Source organism: Sceloporus undulatus, chromosome 3 (assembly GCF_019175285.1).
Source record: "Sceloporus undulatus isolate JIND9_A2432 ecotype Alabama chromosome 3, SceUnd_v1.1, whole genome shotgun sequence".
Lineage (NCBI taxonomy): Eukaryota > Metazoa > Chordata > Lepidosauria > Squamata > Phrynosomatidae > Sceloporus > Sceloporus undulatus.
The window spans coordinates 169,368,529-169,393,756 of record NC_056524.1 but is presented as its reverse complement, the minus strand read 5'-3'; the positions used below and the strand labels follow the sequence as shown (position 1 = coordinate 169,393,756).

The 25,228-nt window shown below is 39.2% G+C and overlaps 1 protein-coding gene across 1 annotated transcript; it reads right to left on the bottom strand.

Moving 5' to 3' along the window:
• Positions 1-1,240: 1,240 nt before the first annotated feature.
• On the bottom strand, positions 1,241-24,732 carry VPS26A (VPS26, retromer complex component A). The gene is given in 11 exon segments (XM_042458350.1): positions 1,241-2,785; positions 2,787-2,906; positions 2,908-2,946; positions 5,292-5,434; positions 7,338-7,406; positions 7,864-7,970; positions 9,947-10,111; positions 11,697-11,853; positions 12,664-12,739; positions 14,241-14,390; positions 24,618-24,732. Coding segments are annotated over 11 exon segments (1,119 nt in total). The 5' UTR covers positions 24,621-24,732; the 3' UTR covers positions 1,241-2,695.
• Between the last annotated feature and the right edge of the window lie 496 nt (positions 24,733-25,228).

The window sequence follows — 25,228 nt, the reverse complement described above, 5'->3', positions numbered from 1 at the left end:
GCCTGAGGGCAGAGAACAGTCTATCCGTAAGCCGCTCTGAGCCTTTAGGGCTGAAGAGCGGGATATAAACACCGTAAATAAATAAAAGCATAGCCAACCACTAAGTCCTAGGAGCCCAAAACGTGCCTTTCTAGACCTGGGCGTCAAAGTGAGGGTTTAGCTTGGCAAAGGGAGCCTTGCAGTGCCTCCTCTCATTTTCCCACTGATTAATAGAAAGAAGGAAACTTTTTCACTGCATCCCTTGGAATAAAGGCAACAGGCTCCCTCTGCTGCTCTCTTTCCAAGACATGGCTGCCATAGTCTGGTTCAGTGTCCAAAGGGATCTTCTTGTAGCACCTTTGAGACTAGCTGAGGGTACATCTACACTGTAGGAATAATGCCGTCTGACACCACTTCAAAGTGCTGTAGCTCCAACCGATGAATCCTGGAGTGTGTACTTTTACAAGCTCTTTAGCCTTTTCTGCTACAGAGGTCTGGGGCCTCATAACATTACAAACCTCAGAATTCTATAGGAAGGAACTATGGCAGTTAAACTGGTGTTAGACTGCATTATTTCTACAAAAGAAATAAGTTGGTAACATACGCTTATGCTGACAGAGCCAGCATGGCATAGTGGTTTGAGTACAACTCTGGAAACCAGGTTTTGATTCTCAGTTTGGCCATGAAAACCACTAGGCAAATCACATGCTCTCAGCCTCAGGGGAAGGCAATGGTAAAACTCCTATGAAGAAATTTTGCCAAGAAAGCCCCACAAAAGGGTCACCTTAAGACCACCCTATGTTGGAAACATCTTGAAGGCACACCAACCACAACTAATGCTACCAACTTCTTTTGTTCTCTTAGCTTCAAAGGTACTACAATATCCCTTTGTCCTGTCCTGACTGTAACCCATCCTCACTGAAGTGAAAACTGGGCATTTCCTCACCCCACTGCACTACTTGAATAAAACAAAGATGAGCCAGCATGGTGTAGTGCTTTGAGTACTGGACTACAACTTGTATGACCAGGGTTTGAATCCCCAGTCGGCCAGTCGGCCATGGAAAGTCATTGGGTGACCTTGGGCAATCACACTCTCTCAGCCTCAAAGGAAGGCAAAGGCAAGCCCCCTCCCATGAAAAAATCTTGCCAAGCAAACCCCATGAATTAGGACGATCTTAGTCTGACTTCAAGATGTCTACTTAATCTACATTATTAACCCAGATTGACAGGCACCACCTTCAAATAAAGACAAACAAAAATGTTTTAGTGAGAATACAGCTATTTTTAATAATTCAAATAGCAGTTCATTATGTCTATTATACATAGATGCACAATTTGAGGCTGGTTAAATACAATCAGTCTTCAAAATTTCTTGGAATAGTTTTCAGATCGCTATATGCAAGTGTACATGAAAATATTTGGCATTTTTTGTTTGTTTGAAATTCTGAACAGGCACTTACATGAAGGAATTAAGTTCTCTCAGTCACAGGCATCCATATGAAGAGAAATATCCCAGCACGCAGCATCTTTGACTGTTTTATCAAAGTGCCATAGTAATAAAACAGTTCTTGCAGACGTACAATTTAGTAATTTTGCTTACTCATAAAGTAAGGTAACCAATAACACTTGCACTGAAGTTTAGAAACATTCTTGGTAAATAGGCCAAGTGAACTATAAAGGTGAGTAGCCTTCTATTCAGCAGGTTCCATGTTGTGCCCAAAACAGGCAGTGTGTTTGAGGACTACATGCTTAATTGTGGACAGGTTGAGGTTTTCCAAAGATGCTAAAATTCACCTGATGCATTTATAAAAATTAAAAAAAAAATCAGATATTTCACCACACAGACATACAATACCTATACGGAATTCAGATGGTTTCCATCCATATAGTCCAAGTTTCCTTATATAAGGTCAGAGCAGAAAATGAGGATGTTTTTTCAATATCTGGGCATGTTTGGAATATGGTGAAAGGGTGAAATATGAGTGCAAAAAGAATGAACTTGTGTGTATGTGACCCAGTGTAACCAATAAAACCTGTATTAAAACACGGTTTCTTTCATGTACATGTCCCATTCACTGAAACAGGGCAGTCCACAAGAATTCCATCTTTTAGCATAGAGCACATGAGCTTCAAGTGTGTTAGAACCTGGTAACAGACTCATTAGGACTGAAATGCTAAGAAAGAAAATGCTAAAAAAGAAAAAGAGTAGTCACCCCTCTTATAAAGCAATTTTAGAACAGTGCTTGTTTATACATATTTCTCAAAAGACGCAAAAGTTTGAGACCATGATATAGTCTTAGGCCTATCCTAAGCACATAATTTTTTGTACATCTTACTTACTTCCCTGTCGTAAAGGGATGTACTTTCAGGGCAAAATCCTATTTTAAACCTGAATGTATCATTTTAGGGCAACATATTTTATTACAATTTCAAGGGTACAGGTAACCGACATTGAGGAAATATGTATGATATGAAATATGGCATAGAAGAGGAAATGCTTTAGTTTACCATCAATGATTAGCAAAACTTAAACGCACCAGCCTACATGCATGGAAACGTATAACTAGACTTTTTTTAAGCTTTATGCATATCTGAGTGCATCACACCAGACAAAAGTAAAATGTGCAGTATAAAATAGCTTAAGAAAGTTCCAGTGTTTGAGAAAGCACTTATTTTAAATGTATGTACACACTTGAATGTTTACTTGAAGAATGTTTTAGTAGTGTGGGAAATGCAGCACTGTAAGATGAGGAAGACTGTTGGTAATGTGAGTTTTGGTCTTCTTCCCTACAGCCTGTTGCCACCTTTAACCTGCTGATTCTATCAACAGTTCTTTCACTCCCTAAACCTTGTTCACATTTCAGGCTGCTCTGCGGATGCTTGTGGTTCTGGACTTTCAAATCGCTGGTGGAAGTTAGTTCTTTGTTTCCGCAGTTTCTCGGGAGCTTTTCTCCAAAGAATGATCTCCTGATTAACAATAGGATAAAATACACAATTTAGAAATTTGATAGCTGAACAGATCAATGTGTTACAGACCTAAGCAGCTGAACTAAAAACTGAGTTCTTTTCATAAGTCATCTCTAATAAAATACAGCAGAGTTTATTTCCTTTGCAACATTTTTATCCTACTTTACTATAAAATATATCCAAGGTGGCAAGCAAATGTACAAAACTATTCTCTCACATTAAGTTAAGGTGCATAAAACTCAGTAAATTATAATCATAACATCAGATAGAAGGCAGAACATACATACTGGTACACAGAATTAAAACGTAATACTACACTTAAGCAGTCTAAGAAATCATATACTATTTAGTATCTACGTTAACCAGTAAGCTTACAGAATTGTTTCAATATTAGGAAAAGGATAATTTTCTGTTCAACATATCTAAAATCAACTGACACTTAATAGTTTTCATTTTAATCTGTTGCAGCATACAAAGGAATAAAAGAGTCGGAGAAAAACAGAAGCTAGCAACACTTTTAGGAGTAACTGGATTATATTTTAGCATAAACTTTCATGGATATCAGTGCACTTTCTCAATTATAATGACAACGATATTAAAGCCTCAGATTATTAAGCATATTCGCACAGCTGTGGGAATGGGACAGAATGTAAAACTTTCTAAAACATCCATAGATATTTTTTTTAAACTTCATAACCAAATATTCATTTGTTTTCAGCAGGGTGAGCAAAGGCAACTCCTGCCCCAATGAGACCAGCCTTGTTTCAACTCTGGACAGTTTGGTAAGCTAGAAACCTAGAGAACTTGGCATCCAGTATAGTCACACTTGTTTGGCTCCTCCTGTAAACACATCTAATGAAACAAACCAGGAACTGTAACTCAGAAAAAAGTCCTAGTTTATAATCTTGTGTTATCAAGGGAGCAACAAACTGAACAAAGGTTTGGATGACACACTAGAGCAGTGGTCCCCAAACTGTGCCCATTAAGAGATTGTGGACTTCAGCTCCCAGAAGCCTCAGCCATGTTGGCCAATAGTCTGGGATTCTGGAAGCTGAAGTCCAAAATCACTTAAAGAGCACAGTTTGGGGAGCACTGCACTAGACAGATAAGCCAGATGTAAAAGGTTTCTTAGGCTGCATCCACACTGCAAAAATAATCCAGTTTGTTACCACTTTAACTGCTATGGATCCATTCTATGGAATTCTGGGGATTGTAGTTTTGTGGGACATTTAGTCATCTCTTTCAGAGAGCTCTGGTGTCACAACAAACTACAATTTCCAGAATTCCACAGCATGGAGACTTGGCAGTTAAAGAGGTGTCAAACTGCACTATTTCTGTACTACGAATTCGCCTACGTATTGCAGTCCTGGTTTCTTCAGAATCATGAGTCAAAGAAGTCATTACTGTAATTCACAAAGCTAATTTTATGAACAAATGATTTTTGTTTACATAATGCACTGAGAAGTTTCTACTGCTGACATTCTGATTTGATTGTTTTAATATAATCTGTTTTATTGTTTAGTATCCTACGAAATATTATTATTATTATTACATTAGTTATTGTTTTCATTACTTCCAATGTAACAGAAAAGGTAAAAGGGATTAAACTATCTCATTAAAACATTATTGTTTCTATAGCTATAGATGTTCAAATTGTGTTTAGCCCACTAGTTATGTGTTATAATAATCACTTTAACTTCAGGTGCAATGTGGTTTCCTCTTTTATGTTCAGGGTATTTATTTTGTGATTAAGTAATCATACTATTAGAGTATTACACACTTATCTAATAGAAAGAATAAAAAGCATTTATTTAGAAAATAAGATGAGGATGTTAAAAGAAATGAAAAGAGGAATACTGTATATCAGTGATGGCGAACCTATGGCATGCAGGCCAGAGGTGGCACTCAGAGCCCTCTCTGTGGGCACATGTGCCGTCGCCAGAGTTTGTTACTAGAAAGCCAGAGGGACATGGCACTTTGCAATAAATAAGTGGGTTTTGGGTTGCACTTTGGGCACTCAGCCTCTAAAAGGTTCACCATCACTGCTGTATATAATAAGTTGTAGAAGATATTGACTATATGACAAGAAATTTGTATATTGGGGTGAACTTTTGAGGGATGGGGGAAAGACTATTCTTTGTAGAATATTGTATGTACAGCGCTGTGTAAATTTACAGCGCTTTATAAATAAAGGTTAATAATAATAATAATAATAATAATAATAATAATAATATTGAAGAGTTTGCAGTTCTGCAGCTATGTCTTTTAATGTTCTTTTATATATTTTCTTAATAAAGGTTTATTTAATAAATAAAATAATAAACACTATAGTTTACAGAATGTACCTGTTGCTTGAAGTACCGTCTGTCCTCTTCATCAACTAACACTAGATTCAAGAAGTATCTTACTGAGAACTTTTTATTTACATCCCTCATTGTAGGAGTAGGATCATAGCCAGCCAAAAAGAGTCTTATGGGAATAGATTCACCTTAAATAACAGAAGCCATGGTTAGTTTTGTTGGCAAAAAATAGAATAGCTTAGAATATTACCACTATTTACTTATTCATCTGATCTATATCCCACCTTTGACTCAATATAAAATGACAAACAAAGCACAACTAAAACAATGCATAGCACATACATATAAAAACCATTAAATAGGCAATCTGTTTTTAAAACATTACAGCACACCCAATCTAAAACATCATCTGAAACAACAAAAAGAAAAATCAAAGGCCTAAATAAGGCCTCTGAATAAAAATGAATTTGCCTACTGTAAAAAAAGAGAGAGAGAGTGAGCAGAGGAGGGCCAAACTAGCCCCTGTGAGAGGGAATTTCATAGCCTAGGACAGCCATCAAGGTTTTCTGCCATTTCCGCACCAAATGAACTGTGAGGGTGATGTTAAGCTTTGGGCAGACTCTACAGACAAGTATAGTCTTTGGAATAGTGTGGACTCAAGCCCTATGGGTCTATATAGGTCATAATTACTTCTTTAAATGCTGCCCAAAAAGGGTAACAGCAGCCAGTAGAGCTATTTCAAAATGAGGCTTATATGTTCTCTATAACTAACCCCATTCAGCAGGACCTGCTCAAATTTCCCTACATTTGCAAAAGCAGTCCCAGGTAGAGTGCATTTCAGTAACTCATATGGATTGTAATCAAACCATGTGTTACTACAACCAAATCTGACGTCTCCAGGAATGAGTCATACGTCTCTTTAATTGCGGCAATGCAGCCCTAGCCACTGCTGAAACATAGGCCTCCAGGCTCAGGGCTGAATCCATGAGTACTGCCACCCTTGTTGTAGTTGTGTGCCTTCAACTCATTTCCAACTTACTGCAACCCTAGGACAAACCTATCATGGGGTTTTCTTGGCAAGATTTGTTCAGAGGAGGCTTGGCATTGACGTTCTCTGAGGCTGAGAGCATGTGACTTGCCCAAGGTCACCCAGTGGGTTTCATGGCCAAGCAGGAATCAAATCCTGGTCTCCAGAGTCATAGTCCAGTGCTCAAACCACTATGCCACACTGACTCCACAGCAACCTGCTGTGGAGCGGGAGTGTAACCCCATCCAGTACAAGATGAATTTTGGGAAAGGCTTTGGCAGCACTTAAGATTAACTACTATTAAGCATGTTGTGCTGACACACAAGTTGGACGTTGTACAATATATTCACAAATGGTGTACCTGTAAAATTCTCAAGAGGTCTGCAAATTTCAAAAAGCAGTATGTTGGCCTGGTATAAGACAGCCTTTAAGACAAAGAGAAGGAATTTCTCTTTCAGCCAGCTATACTAGGTCTCAACACACAATTTTGAATGCACATAAGTCTAAAAAGGGATTTGGAGTTTCTGTGAGAGCAGCCTCCAAGACAGAAACAAAATATCTGAGCTCAATGTATGAACATATATGTCTCCATCTGGATGATGAGGCAGAGCACAAACCTGTGTCATCACAGGGGGAGGAGGACAAGTAACTCAGTATTTCACACACTCCTTTGTCTCTTGGCCCTTCCTTTGACATCATATGAGGGGATTGGGGACATGACACATGCTATCCAGAAAGACATGTAGCCAGCAGGACGTGAACAAAAGCAGAAAAAGAGTTGTCTGTTTTTTCATTTCCTCATGCAGAGGCGAGGGCAGGTCTTGACAGGTACATCTGCACCTGCAGGCTCAGAACCGAAGACCTTGCGTGCAAAGGAATTAACATCTAATTAGGATCCTCTTGTTCACTGAAGAACAAACTACTTAGTGCTTTAGATCTTTTATATGCACAAGTTTAGACTTTTAAAAAATTCCATTCTAGATTACAGAAGGACATTTCTTCTAAAGAAACAGCCGACATGCAATATAAAATTAGTCTCATGATTTTAACATGCAGTCACTCACCTTTAACTGGTGCACCATCCATTATTTCATACTTTGCAATTGTTTCCGTCTCTGTTGTAGTACTGGGTCCTAGTTAAACAATTATCAGACTGTTTATCTGTATTTTACTAAATTTATTTATTTCCAATTTCCCATTTATAGCTGAACACAATTATTCGGGAGGCACTTCCCCTATATCCACAAATGATACTCTGTATTTTTCTAAATGTCCCAAACCCTTTTTGTAGCATGTTCAGAGAAGAGAAGAGTGGGGGAGTATGCTTCTGTCAGCCCAGTCCTTTTATGTTTAAAGCTGGATTCAACCCAACACTTCTACCAAGTTATTTTTGCAGACTGTTATATTTAATAACATGTTACTTCTTACAGTTAACAACACTACAGTTACGTGTCAGAGACCAACAAGAAAGCACAAACAATTCTATAATACATGCATTACAGAATGGGAGCGAATCTATCAGAAAAAGCCAGAGTTGGACTGCATGTAAATAAAATTATTCCTTATAATAACACCCTTCTTTTTTCTTACCAATTCCAGTGATTTCCTTTTTGATCAGTTGTAATTCCATGTGCTGGATTTTTATTCTTACTAAAAGGAAGTAAATTTTTCCAACAATCACATCCTTTAAATGATACCTTAATACAAAGGAAGAGAGCATATAAAAATGTTGAATTTGTAGGCTATGTGTACACAAAATTATATTTTTGTTTTTTAGCAATATTTGCTACCGAAGTGGGTTATTTGTTTGACTCATGAATAGTGCCATTATTGAAAAAGTTCAGCTACAAAAAGTTTTATTCCCTAATAAGGATCTCCAAATATTATGCAAAAAGATAGACGCTGGAAGTGATCATATACATTTTTTACAAAATCACTCAATAGGCAAGTACTCTTGCCTTCAGACATCAGGTGGTGGATCCCTCTCTGCTTCTTACTCATCTGGTGCACAAGCCCACTTGCTAGAAGATGACACAAGTCTACAGCAAAAGTAGGCAAGTAACATGGCTTCAGGAGCCACACTAGCCTCCTCAGGGGATCCTGGAGGTCCACACCACCCCTCTTGCAAAACAAAACAAAACAAAACCCACAACTTGTTACTCCCAAATACCATAGGGAGGGATTTCCACTACACTTTTGCCCTCTCTGAGATATTTTAGGCCCAAGAGGGGACTTTCCTTTCCAATAGGAAATTAACTTATGGGTAAGTTAGTTATTTTGTGTGGGTTTTTGGGGCTATGTGGCCATGTTCTAAGAAGAAGAAGCCACATAGGCCGAAAAACCCACAAAAAACTATGGATGCCAGATGCCAACGATGAAAGCCTTTGACTTCACATTGGTAAGTTAGTTCATTGGTAAAAAGAAACCTTTGCATGGAAGGCACAAAAACACTAGAAAGCACAAACTAGAATGCTCCATCCCATAAAAGGCATTTCGGGGTTAAAAAAAAAGCCCAGAACCTTTTTTTAAAAAATTGACCCTTGAGAGCCAGAAGAATTAGCCCGGGGTGCCACATGCAGCTCATGGGGTACACTTTCCCCACTCCTTGTCCACGCCTGTATCTTACTTTTTTGACAGAAACCAACTTCCCCTCCTAAAGCAAGAAGTTCCAGAGTCTAGGTAAACCTACTGAGGCCTTCTTGGACATATTCTGCAATAGTGGTGAGACACAGCACATTATCTCTTCCAATTATCTGAGCAGGCAGGTAAAATTGTAGACATAGGTGGTTCTTTAAATACACTTTTTGTAATTTATTAAGAGTTTTAGAAGCAATGACCAACACTTTAAAACTAAGGTGAGAAACAGACAAGGAACCAAAGAAGCTGGTACAATAACTAAATCAAATAATCTAAAATAGAACTGGTCATGATCAAAATTTTAGCCACAGCTTTTTATACAAGCAGTTACCTGAAAGCTCTAAACATTCTTCAAGGGTAGACCCACACAGATTTCACTATGGTAATCTAACCCTGATGTAATAAAGTATGTGCAACTCTGGTCAAATCCTTCTTCTCAACGCATGGGGGGGCCAGACTATTCCTTTCTTACCACAGGTCATCACCTTGCTTTCAAGAGCAAAGCCAGCCCCAGATTATCCCTAAACTGCAAACCTGTTCAGAAGTGCAGCAGATAGGGTGAGAGCAACCTGAGCTAACATAGAGGACTCTAATACTTCATTATGTATTAGGAAATAAAGTCTCTGAATGCTCCTCGAGTGAATATGCCTACAAATAAGAAACTAGCACACTGGGGAGAAAGATGCTAGCACAGTCTACTTTTTGCTGAGATACTTTTAACTGGTATTCTAATTAGGATTTTTTTACACATAGGAAACATTAAAATTCAATCCAGCTGAGAATCTGACATCCATGTTACTCATGCTTCAGCATGTGTAGATAAGACTTTATTCGGGACAACTGAGAAACTAGAAAAGCTACATGAGCTTTTGCTTCAAGACAAAAGGAATGACAACTTTGGATGGAAAACCCGCATCCCGATTAATAATCTAAAAGCAATCTTTTGTTTATCACTGTTATGCACTCTCTAGTTTTCATGATTGCATTTTTCAAAGTCAAGTGTTCTTGTGTTTGGCTTATTCAGAGACATACATACTTGGATTTGTTGTATTCAAATTCTATATGCAGACAATCTTCAATGCCTACTTCCATTTTAATAGAGTTGTTAACATCTGGGTATGTTGCAAGTTGGTGAACAATAAGGTCATATTCTTTTACCAGGTCTGACAATCTTCTTACTATTGTTACCTTAAGGAAATACCTGGAAAAGAATGACATTAGTGAAGATACTGTACACTTATTTTCACATATTTAGGACTAGGTTTTTGGCTTTCTTTACCAAATCAGATAAAACCAGAAGATTATACAGTATCAAGGTTAATGCATTAGCAGAGCTCTTCTAATTAATCAGCTCACAATTCTATAGTACTTGTGTTACAAAGGGCCATAAAATTCATAGAAACTAGCCATCCTATCCAAAGCAAGGAAGAAACCTATTCCAGCTTCTAAAAATGTAACAGTAATTTTATCTGTAACATTGCTTTGCTGTAAACTAAATACTTTAAAGTCATCAGATCTTGTCAGATCTTGGAAACTTAAAGGAGTCAGCCCTAGTTAGTACTTGGATGGGAAACCACAATGAATACCAGGCGCTGTAAGCTATATTTCTGAGGGAGGAACTGGAAAAACCACTTTTCATTATTCCTAAGAAATTTTTATGAAGTTCATGGGTGCCCAGGCACATACAAACACACATTTTTAAAAAAATCTAAGGAAAGGGTAGAAGAAATTTTGGAACCATACTCAAGATTCATACTTTGTGAAGCAGCCTCAAGATCAACCTCAGTTTCTTGCTTTTATAACAAGATACAGCCAAATTAAAATTTTCAGTGTTTCAGAAGTGTTGGAAAGAATACATTATCACCTGTGGATTTTTAATGCTATCATTTATGGTAATTGAAAATATAGGCCCAGTACAGATGACATGGAAGTGCCGTGCTGGCGCAGCAACCACACACTCCCTAGCCCTACTATATATGGAGGGCGCCATCTTGTCATGGCAACATCCATATACAGCACGCGACGATGCCGTCACTTGTGTGCCATGTCCAAATGGACTTGCGCATGCCTGATATCATCGCACCGCTGGAGGGCACTTAGGGCACCCTATTTGCAGCGTGAGAAGGAGCTCTGAAACGGAACTCCTTCTGGGAGGGCACATAATTCCCACAGCAACTAGATAGCCGTGGGAATGAAGCCAGGAAGAAGGGGGCCAAGCTGCGCCTGTCGGGTGTTTTGTCACTTCCCCATGGCCTGGAAAAGTTGGAGCCACAGGAACTGCCAGTGAGGCTGCCCTGCCTCCAACCCGGCAAGAAAAGGGGCAGCTGCAAACCGCCCCTTTTCTGCCATCTGTACCCCATGTTCATTTATAGTACAGAAAGGATGATCACTCTATTCTTCTAAGACTTTTATTTTTATTTTCTGTTTGCTATATCTTGTTTAGTTTTTTTCTATTTCTACAAATAAAAAATATTGTGTTGAAGTGTTATTTTAATCACTAAAAGTTACTCTGACAGACATTTATACTAATAACTTCTTCCCTCTTATAGTCCCAAGTACTCAGGAGCAGGTTTTCAAGAAGTACAAGATGCTATGGGGGATCCAGCAAAAATTCCCTCTCTCTTTTTTTGTATGGGTCTTCCTTGAATCAAATACACCTTTCACAAGTTGAAAGACACTTCTAGTAACTTTTTTTGAAATGTATACCAGTATCCCATTACAGGTAAGCCAGTCAGACTGCTGTAATTACAGATGCAGGGGGGAAATGTGCTTTTCAGTTTTCATACCTCAATCTGACATTAGCACCAATGTAGGATTCATATGGCTTCTCAACTTGCATAAATTCGAAGTCATAACTTCTACTTTGTGTTAATTCACCAGGTAAGGCCAATTCCTTCACTAGATTTACAAATTCATGAGTATTGCTCTTGTCGTTGAAAAGTTCTGAGGAATGAAGGAATACAATCAGAAAGCAATTGGAAAGCAAGTATAACAAAAGTTTTCCTGTAGAATATACAACAGTTTTTAATGGCCAGCATTTGGAATGCTGGAGGTAATGGGTAAGAACAGGTGGGCACAAATAGTGAACCATAATAAGAATCTTGAAGTCACATGTAAAAATAAAGAATAAGGAATAAATTTACTCTTTCAGTATGATAATTAGGTGCCTTGCAAAAATCCTAGAGTAATTTTTAAATAACTGTTTTGTTTATTGTGCTGCACAACAGCCCACCTTCTTTTATCCCAATACAGACACTTTGACTAACAAGCATCTTTATGCAATAAATGTGAACAAGCAAGGATAATATAGCGGACCCGTTTTAAAAAATATATGGAATTTTACATTTTCCATAGTGTAACCAGGGATACATTTTGCTGAACTTCCAACAGATGAAACAAAATGTACAATCTTTTAAAAGCTCTTCTTCTAAGAACAACAAAACAATAATTGAGGAAATGCAGGAAAATCATACAGTTCCTACTGCATGTCATTCTCCAGAACCAATACAGCAAATATCCCTAGTTTTACATAATGCAAAGATGTACTTTATTTGTGTAACTGCTGCCTGACAGAACACAATACAGAAAAATGATTCTATTCAAGTTCTTCATCTTCAGTGCTATTTATCTTTAAGCAGACACATTTAACATATTAACTACCTGTACTTCTGACCAGTCCAGATACTGACTTCTGTGTATTAAGCTTATAAACACTTGATAGTTACACAAATCAGTGGAAATTTTCTAACTCACCGATTTGTCCTACAAATTCAATTCTGATTCCTTGGTGTTCTAGCCTCTTTCCATGTTGTTTAAAGACTATGTTCACCTGCAAAAAACAAGAACCTATTGAAACAGTCCTTCCCCTCTGCATAAATGCACAGATTCATTTTCATTACAAGGACTCAACTGAGATTACTTATTAAAATTATTTGTATATCCCTCTTGTCTGGCATGTTTGACAATCTGTGCAGCTTACAACAATTTAAAACATGTAAAAAGCCTACAGGAAAAAAACCACAAAAACAGCAGTATAAATTGAGACAGATGCAGTAGATGAAAACTGTTTTGTTTTGTTTTTAAAGCAGGGCTACTATTCTCTGTGTGCTCCTACCCCATGTTAAAGTGCTGGACTATGTGACCTTTTGATGTCTTCCTACTCTGAATCAAAACTCTTTTGCAGTTAAAACTGGGCAATTTGCAGTTCAAGACCAATTCTTTCCCTCAAACACCCAATTCTTTATTATGCAATCATTTACAAATCTAAAAAAAAAAAAAGACATAAGTAGCTCATGACTGTGGGAAGAGAAACTGGTGAAGTAGCTATTTAGCAATGAATTGTGAGAATTGAGATAAACAAGAGAAATAGGAAGAGACAGACATTTGAGAGTGAATGACTGTGACAAACACAAATATCTCTCACCTCCCCTTTTTCCCAATACCTGAAAGCAGTAATAAGAGCTAACAAATAGTAGGACAGCTCCCGAGATTCAGTGCCAAAGAAAAGACTTACTTTTCCATTCTATGAGTTAGGACATGCCCACACACCAAGAACAAATTAATCCTTCATATGGAAGAAAATGGAGCATTTCTGATTCTTATGTACATGCTATTTGTACATGTCTGAACTCAACTACAGGACCAGCTTTAGTTACTGCACCTCACTCCTTAAAACACTCATCACAACTTGAAGAAAAAGCCACCCAGAAGCTCTTTCCACCAAATCTCATATAAGGAAAGAGAGACAGAATGTTTATAGTTCCTGCAAAACAGTGTGCCTTCCAATACTGAGGCCCTAACAATCTGAGAAAATGTCTCATTTCAATTACATGAATACATTTTAGTAAAATTAATAGTGAACATCCCCTTCTTTAATGCATCTTATTCTGAAGACTGCTTTATTCTGATGACAAAACAGAAAACAGAAGCCTACAGCTTCAGAACTAGTTCTGGGTCTGGGAACAAATAATAAAGGACACAGACGATAATCTTTCACTTCAGGTTGTGATCATTCTTTAGCCCAGCCTTTACCAGCATGGAAACCTTCAGATCTCTGCATTTAAAACTCCCAGCATGGCCCATGCTTGTTGGGACTGATGGAAGCTGAAGCTTAAAATATCTGTAGGGCAACAAGTTACCAAAAGCTCCTTTGGCCATTGCAGATCCCTTCTAAATAATCAAATTTATTATTTGTAACCGAGCTTAGTTTCTACTGTGGGATCGGATTAAATGAATGTACCAAATAACAACTATTACCTCATTAGTATATACGTATCTCTGGGTATTCAGTTTTCTAAAGGAGATTCTGGAAGAGGGGAAAGTGAGTTTACCTTTCCTGAAACAGATTCACCATCATAGAATAGATAATGTTTTTCTGTTTTGCCATCCTCTGTTTTGATTTCAGCTGTTTTTCGTGATTCTGCATCATTAAGAACAACATCAATCTCACAAATGGGACCAAACAAACCTCCAAGAAAACTCTGCAATAAAAAGCATATTAATTTAGATAAACAGGAAGTAAACAGAATAATATTACAGCCACAGAGTATTATCACGTTTCAGAATTAAGTAATTAGGAGAAAGCTCTATGGTTTATTACAAATAATAATAATAACAAGATCCCATACTGAACGGATTTGCCCTTGTGGTTTAGATGAAGTAGAGTCAGTTTGTCATGTTCTACTTTACTGCTCTTTTTATAAGAACATCATAGCCTCACTTATAACTCCTCTTAGTCAAAGATTCCCAGACAGACAAGATAAATTCTATGTAGAATATCTTCTCTCAGATTTAAATGAGCAGCTAGCTGCCAAAGTGCCTAGATTTTGTGCAGCTGCTATCGATTGCTGTAGATGTGTAGCAAAATAATGTTGTTAAATATTTGATTATTTGTTTTCCCACAACTTCCTCTTATGGTGGATGAAGTGGTTTTAAAATGTGTATATTATACCCGGTTGCCTGTCTTGTAATATATGTTTGTTTGTTTTTACTATGCTGGCTAATAAATGAAAATAATAATAATAATAATAATAATAATAATAATAATAATAATAATATCCTGCTCTTTTCCCAAAAGTGGGACTCAGGATAGCTCACAACATTTAAAAAAAGTACAATTAAAAACGTACAAAATAGAAACAGAATTAAATTATTACAATATTAAAACAAGTTACATATTAAAAGAATAAAATACAATTAAAAAATAAAAATGTTAAAAAGACTTTAATACAATACAACAGCAGCCCATGCTTTAAAAACTTTGTTTTAAAAGCCTGTCTTAACAAGTACGTCTTAGCCTATGTTTCTAGGTTCAAAAATAGAAATTATGTTATAGCTAAACTTTCAACTAAACTTTTCTGCAGGGAAAAGGAAGTTGAAATAATGGGAGACAACAGAATCCTACTAGAGATCAGTATCCTTGTAAAAATAAAGATAGTGCAGGAGTAGGAGACCAGGCTGAGCTTGACTTTCACACCAAAACAGGTTATACCACCAGCACTATCAACCCACACTAATTATAAAACTTCACATCTAACCTTTTAGGAGACTTAGGCCCCTTACAGACCGGCCAAAATAAAGCTGCTTCGGGTCATTTTGGAGGTATGCCATTTAAATGATGCATGTGTCCTAACAGTCCAGAAGCCGCGCCAAAGCCATGTTCCAATCCTAAAGACTAGAGTGAAGCTTTAGTGCAGCTTCCGGAGTCTTAGGACTCATGCATCATTGAAATAGCATACCTCCAAAGTGACCCGAAGCAGCTTTATTTTGTTCTGTCTGTATGGAGCCTTAGAAAATAATTCAGTCAAAACCATTTCAATGTAAAATGACACAGACATCTAATTTAAATCTCAGTAACTTAAGACAACTCTTGCATAGATACTTTTCTATTCACAGTAGAAAAATACTGTAAGATCAGAGAGGGTAAAAGCTAAAGGAAAATGGAAAACATTCAGATGTTTCATCCTCTGGCCATGATTCCCAAAATCAGTGGTTAGTCCCCCACCTCTTCCCCCCACCAGGACTTTACATCTCTCTATTAAGACTGCATGCCAGATGGGTAGAGTCAATCGGGAAGGTAACAGGCCTGAATTTACAGATCCTAAGCAGAGCAATGGAGAACAGGGGGTCGTGGAGGTTTCTCATCCACAAGGTCGCCATGTGTTGACAACAGTTAACAACAAATATAATATAGAGGGCACTCTGGATCCAAGAAGGGTTGGTTCCAGGCCCCACATGGATATCCTAAAACACAGATCCTAAAATACCTTCTTTTTAAAATGGTGCAGGACAGCAGAGGAGATGGCAGCAAGCTCCAGCCACTGACTAGGGGCACATTATTTGGGCTCCCCCACTTCCAGAAACAGACAGAAGATCTGCGAGCTGAAGAGAGTTGAAAAGATCTGTGAAATGGCAGGAGGCATGGATTAGAACCAAGCACTACATTTGGATACCCACCATTTCACAGATCATCACATCTTTCTCCAGCATCTCAAAAACAGTAAGTAGTGGGCTACTTGGGTTTGTGCTGAACATTGTGTTGTGTAGTTTGAATCCACAGTTGGTTGAACCTGCAGATCCAGAGCCCATTGATACATTGAGCCCACTGTACAGTAAAAGTGCCTCGTAGAAACCTAATTTGAAATGAGTTTTGCCCAAGTGCCAATTTGAAAAGAAAGTGAACACCCTGAAAACCCTACATCTGAAAAACTGCCTGTTGCCTAGTCACATTGCCAAATGCTATTCATCCATACTTTTTTCCTCTCGTCATTCTAGCAAAAAGACCACTATTAGGGGATTAGTTGGCCCTCTTGTAGAGGTGAAAACACTGTCTTTCATCAGATATGGAAAAGTGTAGTCCGCTGGCCGTTTCTGTGGGCCCAGATCCCGCCTAAATTTTTGGAAAACATATCATGTCCCCCTCATGCCTCCTAGAGAGTATGGGGGCAATTTCATTGTGTTTGACCTCTGGGTTGCTTCCCATGGGAGGAGCAGGGAGAGAAGACCTTTCCTGTGCTAAAATGGTCCAAAAAGGGCCAAAACATGGTAAAATTTTGGAACCTCTTGGGCAGGGATGTAGCCAGGATTTTAGGAAGGGGGGGGGTCCAGACTAAGTGCCACCATTATAATGGGGCTTGGGTGCGGTGGCGCAGCAGCACACACCATTTTTCTAATGGAAGGGGGGGGGGTCCGGACCTTGGCTACGTCCCTGTCTTGGGCCATTTTTTAAAATGTTCTTTCAGAGAGTTCAGTCATCTCTGATCATTTGGGAGGCCAATGTGGCTCCCTGGCACCGAGCAGCTACACAACAATATTACAAGGATTCCATCCTCAAAGAAGAAATTATACATGATGACATTCAAGACATTCACCATTTGAGGTCTCTGCTAAGACCAGGTGAGGGTGTTATGCAGCCCTCCACATGTTGATAGATTGCAATTCATAGCAACTAACCAGCATAGCCAATAGTGGTATGGCATTAATTTCAGTCCAACAGTATCTGGAAGTCCTGATAATATCCACCCCTGGTCAATAACTTCAAATGCACATAGAAAGGATGCAGTTAATGTGCTTCATGCCCCATTTCTTCACATATCTTCTTTTCTAGTTCTTTCTTTCATCTTCCTTATCCAAAATGACTCTTTAATTTTACTTGAGTGTTAGAAGGAAAGTACCGGTAGAGTCATGAAAGAGAGTTGTGGAGGAAAAGATGTCAAGAGAGGGCACCTCTATCCTGTTTTAGTGCCTCAAAGCACTTTGAAAGGAATCCCTGAGGCATTCTGACCCTACTTAAATATTAACACAACCCTCTTTAAAAAAATAACATAACATAACATAAAACGTGCTAATTCTGCCAGCAAAAACTATTCTGTCTAAACAAAAAGCACAATGGGTGTCTAGACTTCAAAGGAGTCACAGAAGCACTCAATAAAGACAATAAAAGGCAAAACAAACTTCCATTTCTGGCAAAATGGAAAAACATCATACAGTGTATATTTTTATAAATAACTTTGATCTAAGTAAAGGAATTCTATAAGAAAAACCATCAAATTCTAAATGAATATGGTTACAATTTCCTTGTATTACAATCCCTTGTATTACAATCTACAATCAGAAGCTTCCTTTTCAGTCCAAATCATACAATTGTTTTCCTATCTTTGTTTTGGCATGCAGAGCCCATAAATTTCAAATGCTGAGAAAACAGCCATAGCAAATTTATTTTATTTTGACAATATAGAATACCCCCCCAAAAAAACCATATTATATTTGATAAGGCAAAACACGCAAGCCTCAACTCATCAATGATTGGTGCCATACTTAAAACATTAAAAACAAAGAGTGCACTAGCCTAAACTGCTGCATAAAGAAGAGTAAAATATTTAAAAAGACAGAAACAGTATGTTGAAAAGTGGACTCATTTTTAGAAAAGCAGATTAAAAGTTTATTAAAAACAACCCATAATTATTGCACATACGTTTGCAATAAATGCATCATAAAATACATTCTAAAAAAATAGTGCCAAAAGTCAGATAGCACTGAAGTCATTCAATTAACGTCTACAAACATGCTTCGTTTATATATTACGGTGTGTGTTTTAGCCCAATGTAAGGATACTACAAGTGTACATTTACAGCCACATGCAGGACAAGAATATACAAGACAGGAAAACAGGATTGTCCACAGATGCCTACTACAAGTTCAGACAATGGCAAATGCATCCATCACTGCAAGAACATGTAAAGTCATCTTGAACATGCACATGTGGACATTTGCTATCACATCATATGATTGCAAAGGAATATTTTAGCACCTTTGAGACTAACTGAGAGAAAGAAAGAAATTGGTAGCATAAGTCTACTTTCACAGATGCATGGACTGAAGTGTGTAGGAACAGACCTTTAAAAGCAGGCTGTGTCTGTGAATAGCAACAGAAATGGAAAACTTGTTGGTATGGTAATGAGATGAGGTGACAAGTTCAGTTTTAACAATGGTCACTGGAGAATAAAGGCAGGAGAAATGATGTTGCCTAAAGTCAAAGTAAGGAGAAAACCATATGAACAGTGGTGGTTGTTACTGGAATGTAGAGTCGATGCTGGCTGGGAATCAGAAAGGAGATGTGATGAACTTTCCAAGACAGCCTTCATGAGGCTGAGGTTAATTGAAGTGTTCTCCAGGAAGACTGAAGTGTTCTCCAACTGGTTTTATATGTAGTGGTCAGAGGATTTACCATATAGTGAGGTGGTTAGACGTTCATTGTGTAGCTACATGTGATGTCCAGAAAGTGAACTTGTCCTGTCGATAGTTTCTGGCTGAGATTGAAGTTGTTGAAATTCTGGTGAAATATCTTAAGTCCTCTCCATGACTCCATATTATGAAGATATCATCAATGTATCTCAGGTAGAGGAGAGGTTTTTGGATGCAGGAGTTGGGGAAGTGTTGTTTTAGGTCAGCCTTGAACATACTGGCATGTGTGTGCCCACAGCAGCACCATTTACTTAAAGGTATAAGATGAAGTAGTTGTGTGTGAGAACAAAGTAGCAGACCTTGTAGCTAAGTCTTCTAAAGTCCCAACTGGAATGATGTTCCCAACAGCTGGTAATCCATCCCTCTGTGGGATGCTGGTATATAAGGATTCTACATCCATAGTGGCTAAGATCCTGTTCCCCAGGAGGCTATGGATGGACACTAATTTCTGTAGGGAGTCCATAGTGTCCTTCACATAGCTGGAAGTGTAGGTGGCATACGGTCTTCTAAAATTACTGTCCATATATCCGGAGGCACCAATTGTGAGTATTGCAATTCTTCAGACGATGAACCATCTAGGGTTGCCCTATTTATATACAGTACTGTATTTGGGGGCCTGGTCAAGGCTCCTGGGATGTGTATATTCAGATTTGGTTCTACACTTCTATGAAAAATTTCCTGAGTAGTCTGTGTAATTCCTTCCAGTATTCATCTGTGGGGTCATTAGACAAGATTTTGTAAATTGTTGTGTTATATAGTTCCTTCTCACACTCCTGTATGTGGTCCAATTTGTCCATGGCAACTATAGTTTAGCAGAACATAATCAGAGCTGAAGTTATGCTCATTCAATCCTTCCCTCATGAAACAATGTCCCTTTTTTGGTTAAAAGCTCATTTCAGTTTGTCTTTTTGATGGAACTTACATAGTACACTTTGTATTTCTTTTAAAGCAGGATCAATTAATGGTTCCCAATCATAGTTTGCAGACCAAGAATGTACACACACTTGTCTGTTCAGTCAAGATTGATAAGGATGGGAAAGAATCACAACACATGGTGGGAAAAATACATAGCCAAGATCCTATTGTTTTACCAGTGTAATTACTTCAGAGGCAGTGGTATCGATGGCAAGGAGAATAAGAACCAAAAAACAGGAAGATGAAGAAGTCAACAGAAAGACACAACCAGCTCCAAGCCATCTATGCCTTACTTGACTTCAGGAGGGGACACAGGCAACTTTCCAAGGCACTGTTCCCATAGTACCATAAATTCAAGGACACTCCTCCTCCCTCAAATGAGGCAATCACAGAATAGCTTGGCGTAAGCTATATCTTCCTCCATTGCTATTTCTGTCCTCCTGCTTTTTCAAATGGAGAAACTGTCAAAACACTTGCACAATGGTCCATTCTGTAAACCATTTGCTCCAACAAACTCCTGGCCCTCGAAACCAAGGATCCTGGGAGGTTCATTCATGTTGCACTCAATTTTAGCATTAAAACCAAAACACCTCAACAGCTGTCAACTGAACATGAGCATGGCAATAACAAGGTTTTGTCAAAAGAGATACACTGACATATTTCAGTGCTCTTTGATCTTATGATGGCTTTCACAGACAGCACCCTATTGTAGTTCCAAATCCATGGTAAGAGAATCAGGTCACTCTCCAGTGAGTTGCTGGAGATCCAGGAGGATAACCTCACTTCTCTGACTGCAAACCAGGATGGGTCTGCCTGGTAACCACTCCTCTCCCCTTGACACCACACCAGTAGGCAGTCATGGCGATTCCCATGGGGCTTAACAGCTGCCAGGGGCTGAACACTGTGAAAGAATCTAATGCATAGATCCTTGTGCAACATCCAAAAACAAGCATATATGCACATAATCTCAAATCACTCATGCATAGGTCACCAACAGGAGTGCAGCCAATGGCTTCATACAAAACTGTGATGTGGCACTTTCAATCTTCTGCATAGTTCTGGATACAGTATACTGTACCCAAATTATTTTGCAGAGATAGAATAAATGGTGATAAAAGAGCGATCCAAATGGTCAGGGAGCTGAAACAACTCCACTTCAAGGAACAGTTACAAGGTTTGGAACTATTTAGTTTAGAAAAAAAGTAAGTAAAGGGAAACATGATAACAGTGGATATAATTATGCACTGTGTAGAGAAAGAGGACAGAAAGATGTTCTTCTCCCTCTCTCCTGCAGGTAGAACGCAGAGCCATTTAACATTAGTAGTTTCAGGACAGTATCTCTTCACATAGTACAAAATTAAACTGAAGTCTGAAGCCACAAAATTTGGTGATCGTGGCCATTAACACTGATTGCTTTAAAAGAGAAAAGACAAATACATGAATGAAAAAATCTAACAATGTCTATAAATCATGGTAGCTGAATCCTAATCCTGGGTTTAGAGTAGCGAGGAGGCAACCTTGATATGCCTGGGGTGCAATGTAATCCACCAGAATCAGCCATGGGCTACATACCTTGCTGAATTTCAGTGGTAACTGGGGAAACCTCATTTAAAACAGATGTCTTGCTTACTTTAAAAAACAGGTTTCTCTGGTTTATCAAAACATAGTAGCCAGCTGATCCAAGCCATTTCAAGCAAGTATAATGCTTAATTGATGTGTAATTTCCCCAGCTTGTTGACTAAATTTGATAGCATCATTTACTGCCAAATTTTATTGGTATGGTTTCTGTTGATGCCTTGGGAGTCAGAAAAATGGTCTCAGGGTGCATGCAGCATTTGGGCCACATGCTGATCAACCCTGATTTAGAGAGTGCATGCCTCCAAATATCATTTGGAGAATGATATTGCAAGAGAAAGATATTGCCCTTGGGCCCTGCTTGTGACCTTTCTATGCACATCTGGTTGGCCAACATGGATCTAATCCAGCTCTTTGTAAATTTCATCTCCAGAACTTCTGACTGATATACAGTTGTTGAAGGCACAGAAATTCTAATGGGAAAACAGAGTTAGCAGTATTAATAAATCATCACTGAACACTTAGTTTTCTGCTTACTACAGTAAATATACTAAAGATTTCTATTGCTTGTGAAATCAGAGGGAATCCCTGTATGCAAAAACTTGAAGATACTGTTGCAACACCAAATGAGGAAAATGACTAAGAGACTACTGATTTAAATCAGTTGACCTTAAAAACCCCATTAACCAATCCTGATATCTTAAATAACTCACTTAATTTTGCTTCTTCAGGAATAATGTATACTATGCCAGAAAAGAGCAATATCAATAGCTTCAAATAATCAACAAGTGTACAGAACTACAGATTTTGCAAGTGCAACGTGTTACTGAAACTCTTATTAAGTGACTTTTTTGTACAAGACCCTCCCATCTAACAAAGAAAAAACTCGATGTTTAAATGTAATTTGTTTTCATGGAAATATTAATTGTGAAAAACACTATGTATAATAACTGTACTAAAGATCTCGATCACTACAAAACATTACATTCAACTGTCTGAAAACTTTAAAAAGGCAGCTGAAATACAAAGGTCTGTACATTTTGCATACACCCAAAATATTAGGAACTCTGATGGAAGGGGAAAAGACCGCTCTTGAGCATATTCCATAAAGCATGTGATATAAGCTATTGAATCTCTTTAGGGAGCCTTCACAAGGGCCTGTCTTCTATTGGTTGTATGATAAACCTATGCTCCCTAGGCTTTATTGCTTACTTAAACAACCTCTTACTGCTCTTGAAGCTCTCCAAACATCATGCAGTTCTGCTTCTCTGGAATACACCAGGGCACTAGTAGTATAGTCACTGTTACTGCTGCAAAAAGTAGTTAGTTACCATATAAAGACAGCAAACATACGCTCCTAGTATCTGTGGATCCACAGCACAGCTTTATTATTTAATTAGGGTTACTTCAACCTTCACAAAAACCACCAAACAAGACAGATTTTATTTTCCCTACCAATGCTGTTCAGTGTTGTGTGAAGTAGTACTGCGGCTACTATTTGCATTCCAGTTCTCTCTTTTCCCACTAACTACATCCCAAAGTATATTTTGCTGCAATATATTAAAACAGGGTTTCCAATTTCAGGGGGTGCGACAAAAAGTGGCTTGTGTCCTTGAGTCACAAGCCATCGCTCTTTCTTTTCTTTTCTCTCATTTTTTTTTTCGATTGCTCGATTTAGATTTGCATTTTATGCCTGGAGTTAAAAGTTAGTTTTTTTAAAGTTCAGTGTGTTCGACCGTGGCATTGCGTGTGGTTCAAAAATTAAAAATCAGACTTCACCATCATCAAATGTGATACTCCTTTTGTAAGAGGGTGCGAACATTAGCCAAACATTTTGCAGGGGTGTATCTGAGGGAGTAGCTCAGGAAACGTATCTGAGGGGTGCATCTGAGGAAATGCCCCTAAGGAAGTAGGCTCAAGTCTACCAAAGCTCATGCTGCCAACTTCTATCTTTCAGTTAGTCTCAACGGTGCTACAAGAGTCCTTTGCGTACTGATTTTCCACACTAACACAGTCAGGGTGACTAGATGTCTTCCTTGTCCATGACATGCCCTACATTTGAACTTTCTGTCCAGGAGGATTTCCAAAGCGTCCTCCATTTTGAGCATCACTACGAAGCATGACCTTACATTTATATTAGTGAGTTATTTTGTAACGTCCTCCATTTTCCATGAACGTCCTGCATTTTGTGGTGCCTTGCCCTCCTTTGCGGTTAGGACATCTGGTCACCCTGAACACAGCTATGGCTTTGAATTTCCTAGGGATCATGGGGCAGTGGTCCCCAAACTACGCCTTTTAAGATACTTTGGACTTCAACTCCCAGAATCCACTATTGCCTGACATGGCTGAGGCTTCTGGGAGCTGAAGGCCAACATTTCTTAAAGGGTACAGTTTGGGGCCACTGATGTAGCTCAAGGCTATGGAACCAGTGCTTCTTAAATGGAGGACGTTTTGGGGGCTCTTCCTGGGCAAGAGGCTGAAATGGAGGACAAAAGGAGGACGCCTGCTGGTCCCACTGTTCTTTGACCTGGTCAAAATGGAGGACATTTTGGGACAGTGAAGAACATGCCTCGTAAAAAGGAGGACGCGTCAGGTGGCTCTTTTAAGGGTAACAAAACTAGGCACCTGACACACTCTTATGGGGGGCGACCCCCATTCAGACGCCCGCGCATGCGCACGCCCTGCCCGTGACGTCGCCAAAAGGGGGCGGGGCGCGTGGAAGGAGGAGGAAGAGCCGCTGGGGGCTCAAATGGGAGCCCCTCTTTCTCTCGCGCGCGCCGCTCAGGTGTGGGCGGGGCCGACGGGAACAGCGGGGGGGGCTGCCACGTTTCCATGGTAACCGCCAACGTTCCTCTCAACGTTCCATAGAACTCTCTCCCCTCCCGCTCCCAGGCCTCAGCTAAACAAGGAATAGAACGTTCATACAGAGCCAAGAGGCCACACAGCACGCGCATACATGCCGCTGACTCCCTTACCATGGTCGGTCACTCAGTCAGTCAGACTCCGGACCCCCCACCCAGAGTAGCAATAGCTTTGGTGGCGGCGGCAGCAACCCCGTCCCGCGCCCCTGTCATGTGACCTCAGAGGCCGCTCCACGCCCCCGGCACGTGACCGCCCCTCCCTCGGGGCGGAGGGAGAGAAGGCAGGGAACGGAGGTGCAATGCCATCCTCCCGCCTGCAGAGGGCAGCATTGTCGGGCCAGGCTCGGAGGCTGGCTCCGGGGAAACAGGTGAACCCGGAAATGCGGCGCCTAAGCCCGCCCCTTCTTCCGGTTCTCCACTCTATGGTACCTGAGGGGAAATATATATATATACAGTGTATATATGTGTATATATATATATATATATATATATATACATATACATATATATGTGTGTGTGTGTATGTGAATATATATATGTGTGTGTGTAAAAGCCCTTTGAGACTCACTTTAAGAGCCTCTATACACCAGTGGTTCCCCCAAACTGTGCTCTTTAAGGGCTTTTGGAATTCAGGTCCCAGAATCCCACACTATTGGCCAACATGGCAGAGGCTTCTGGGAGCTGAAGTCCAACATCTCTCAAAGGACACAGTTTGGGGTACTATA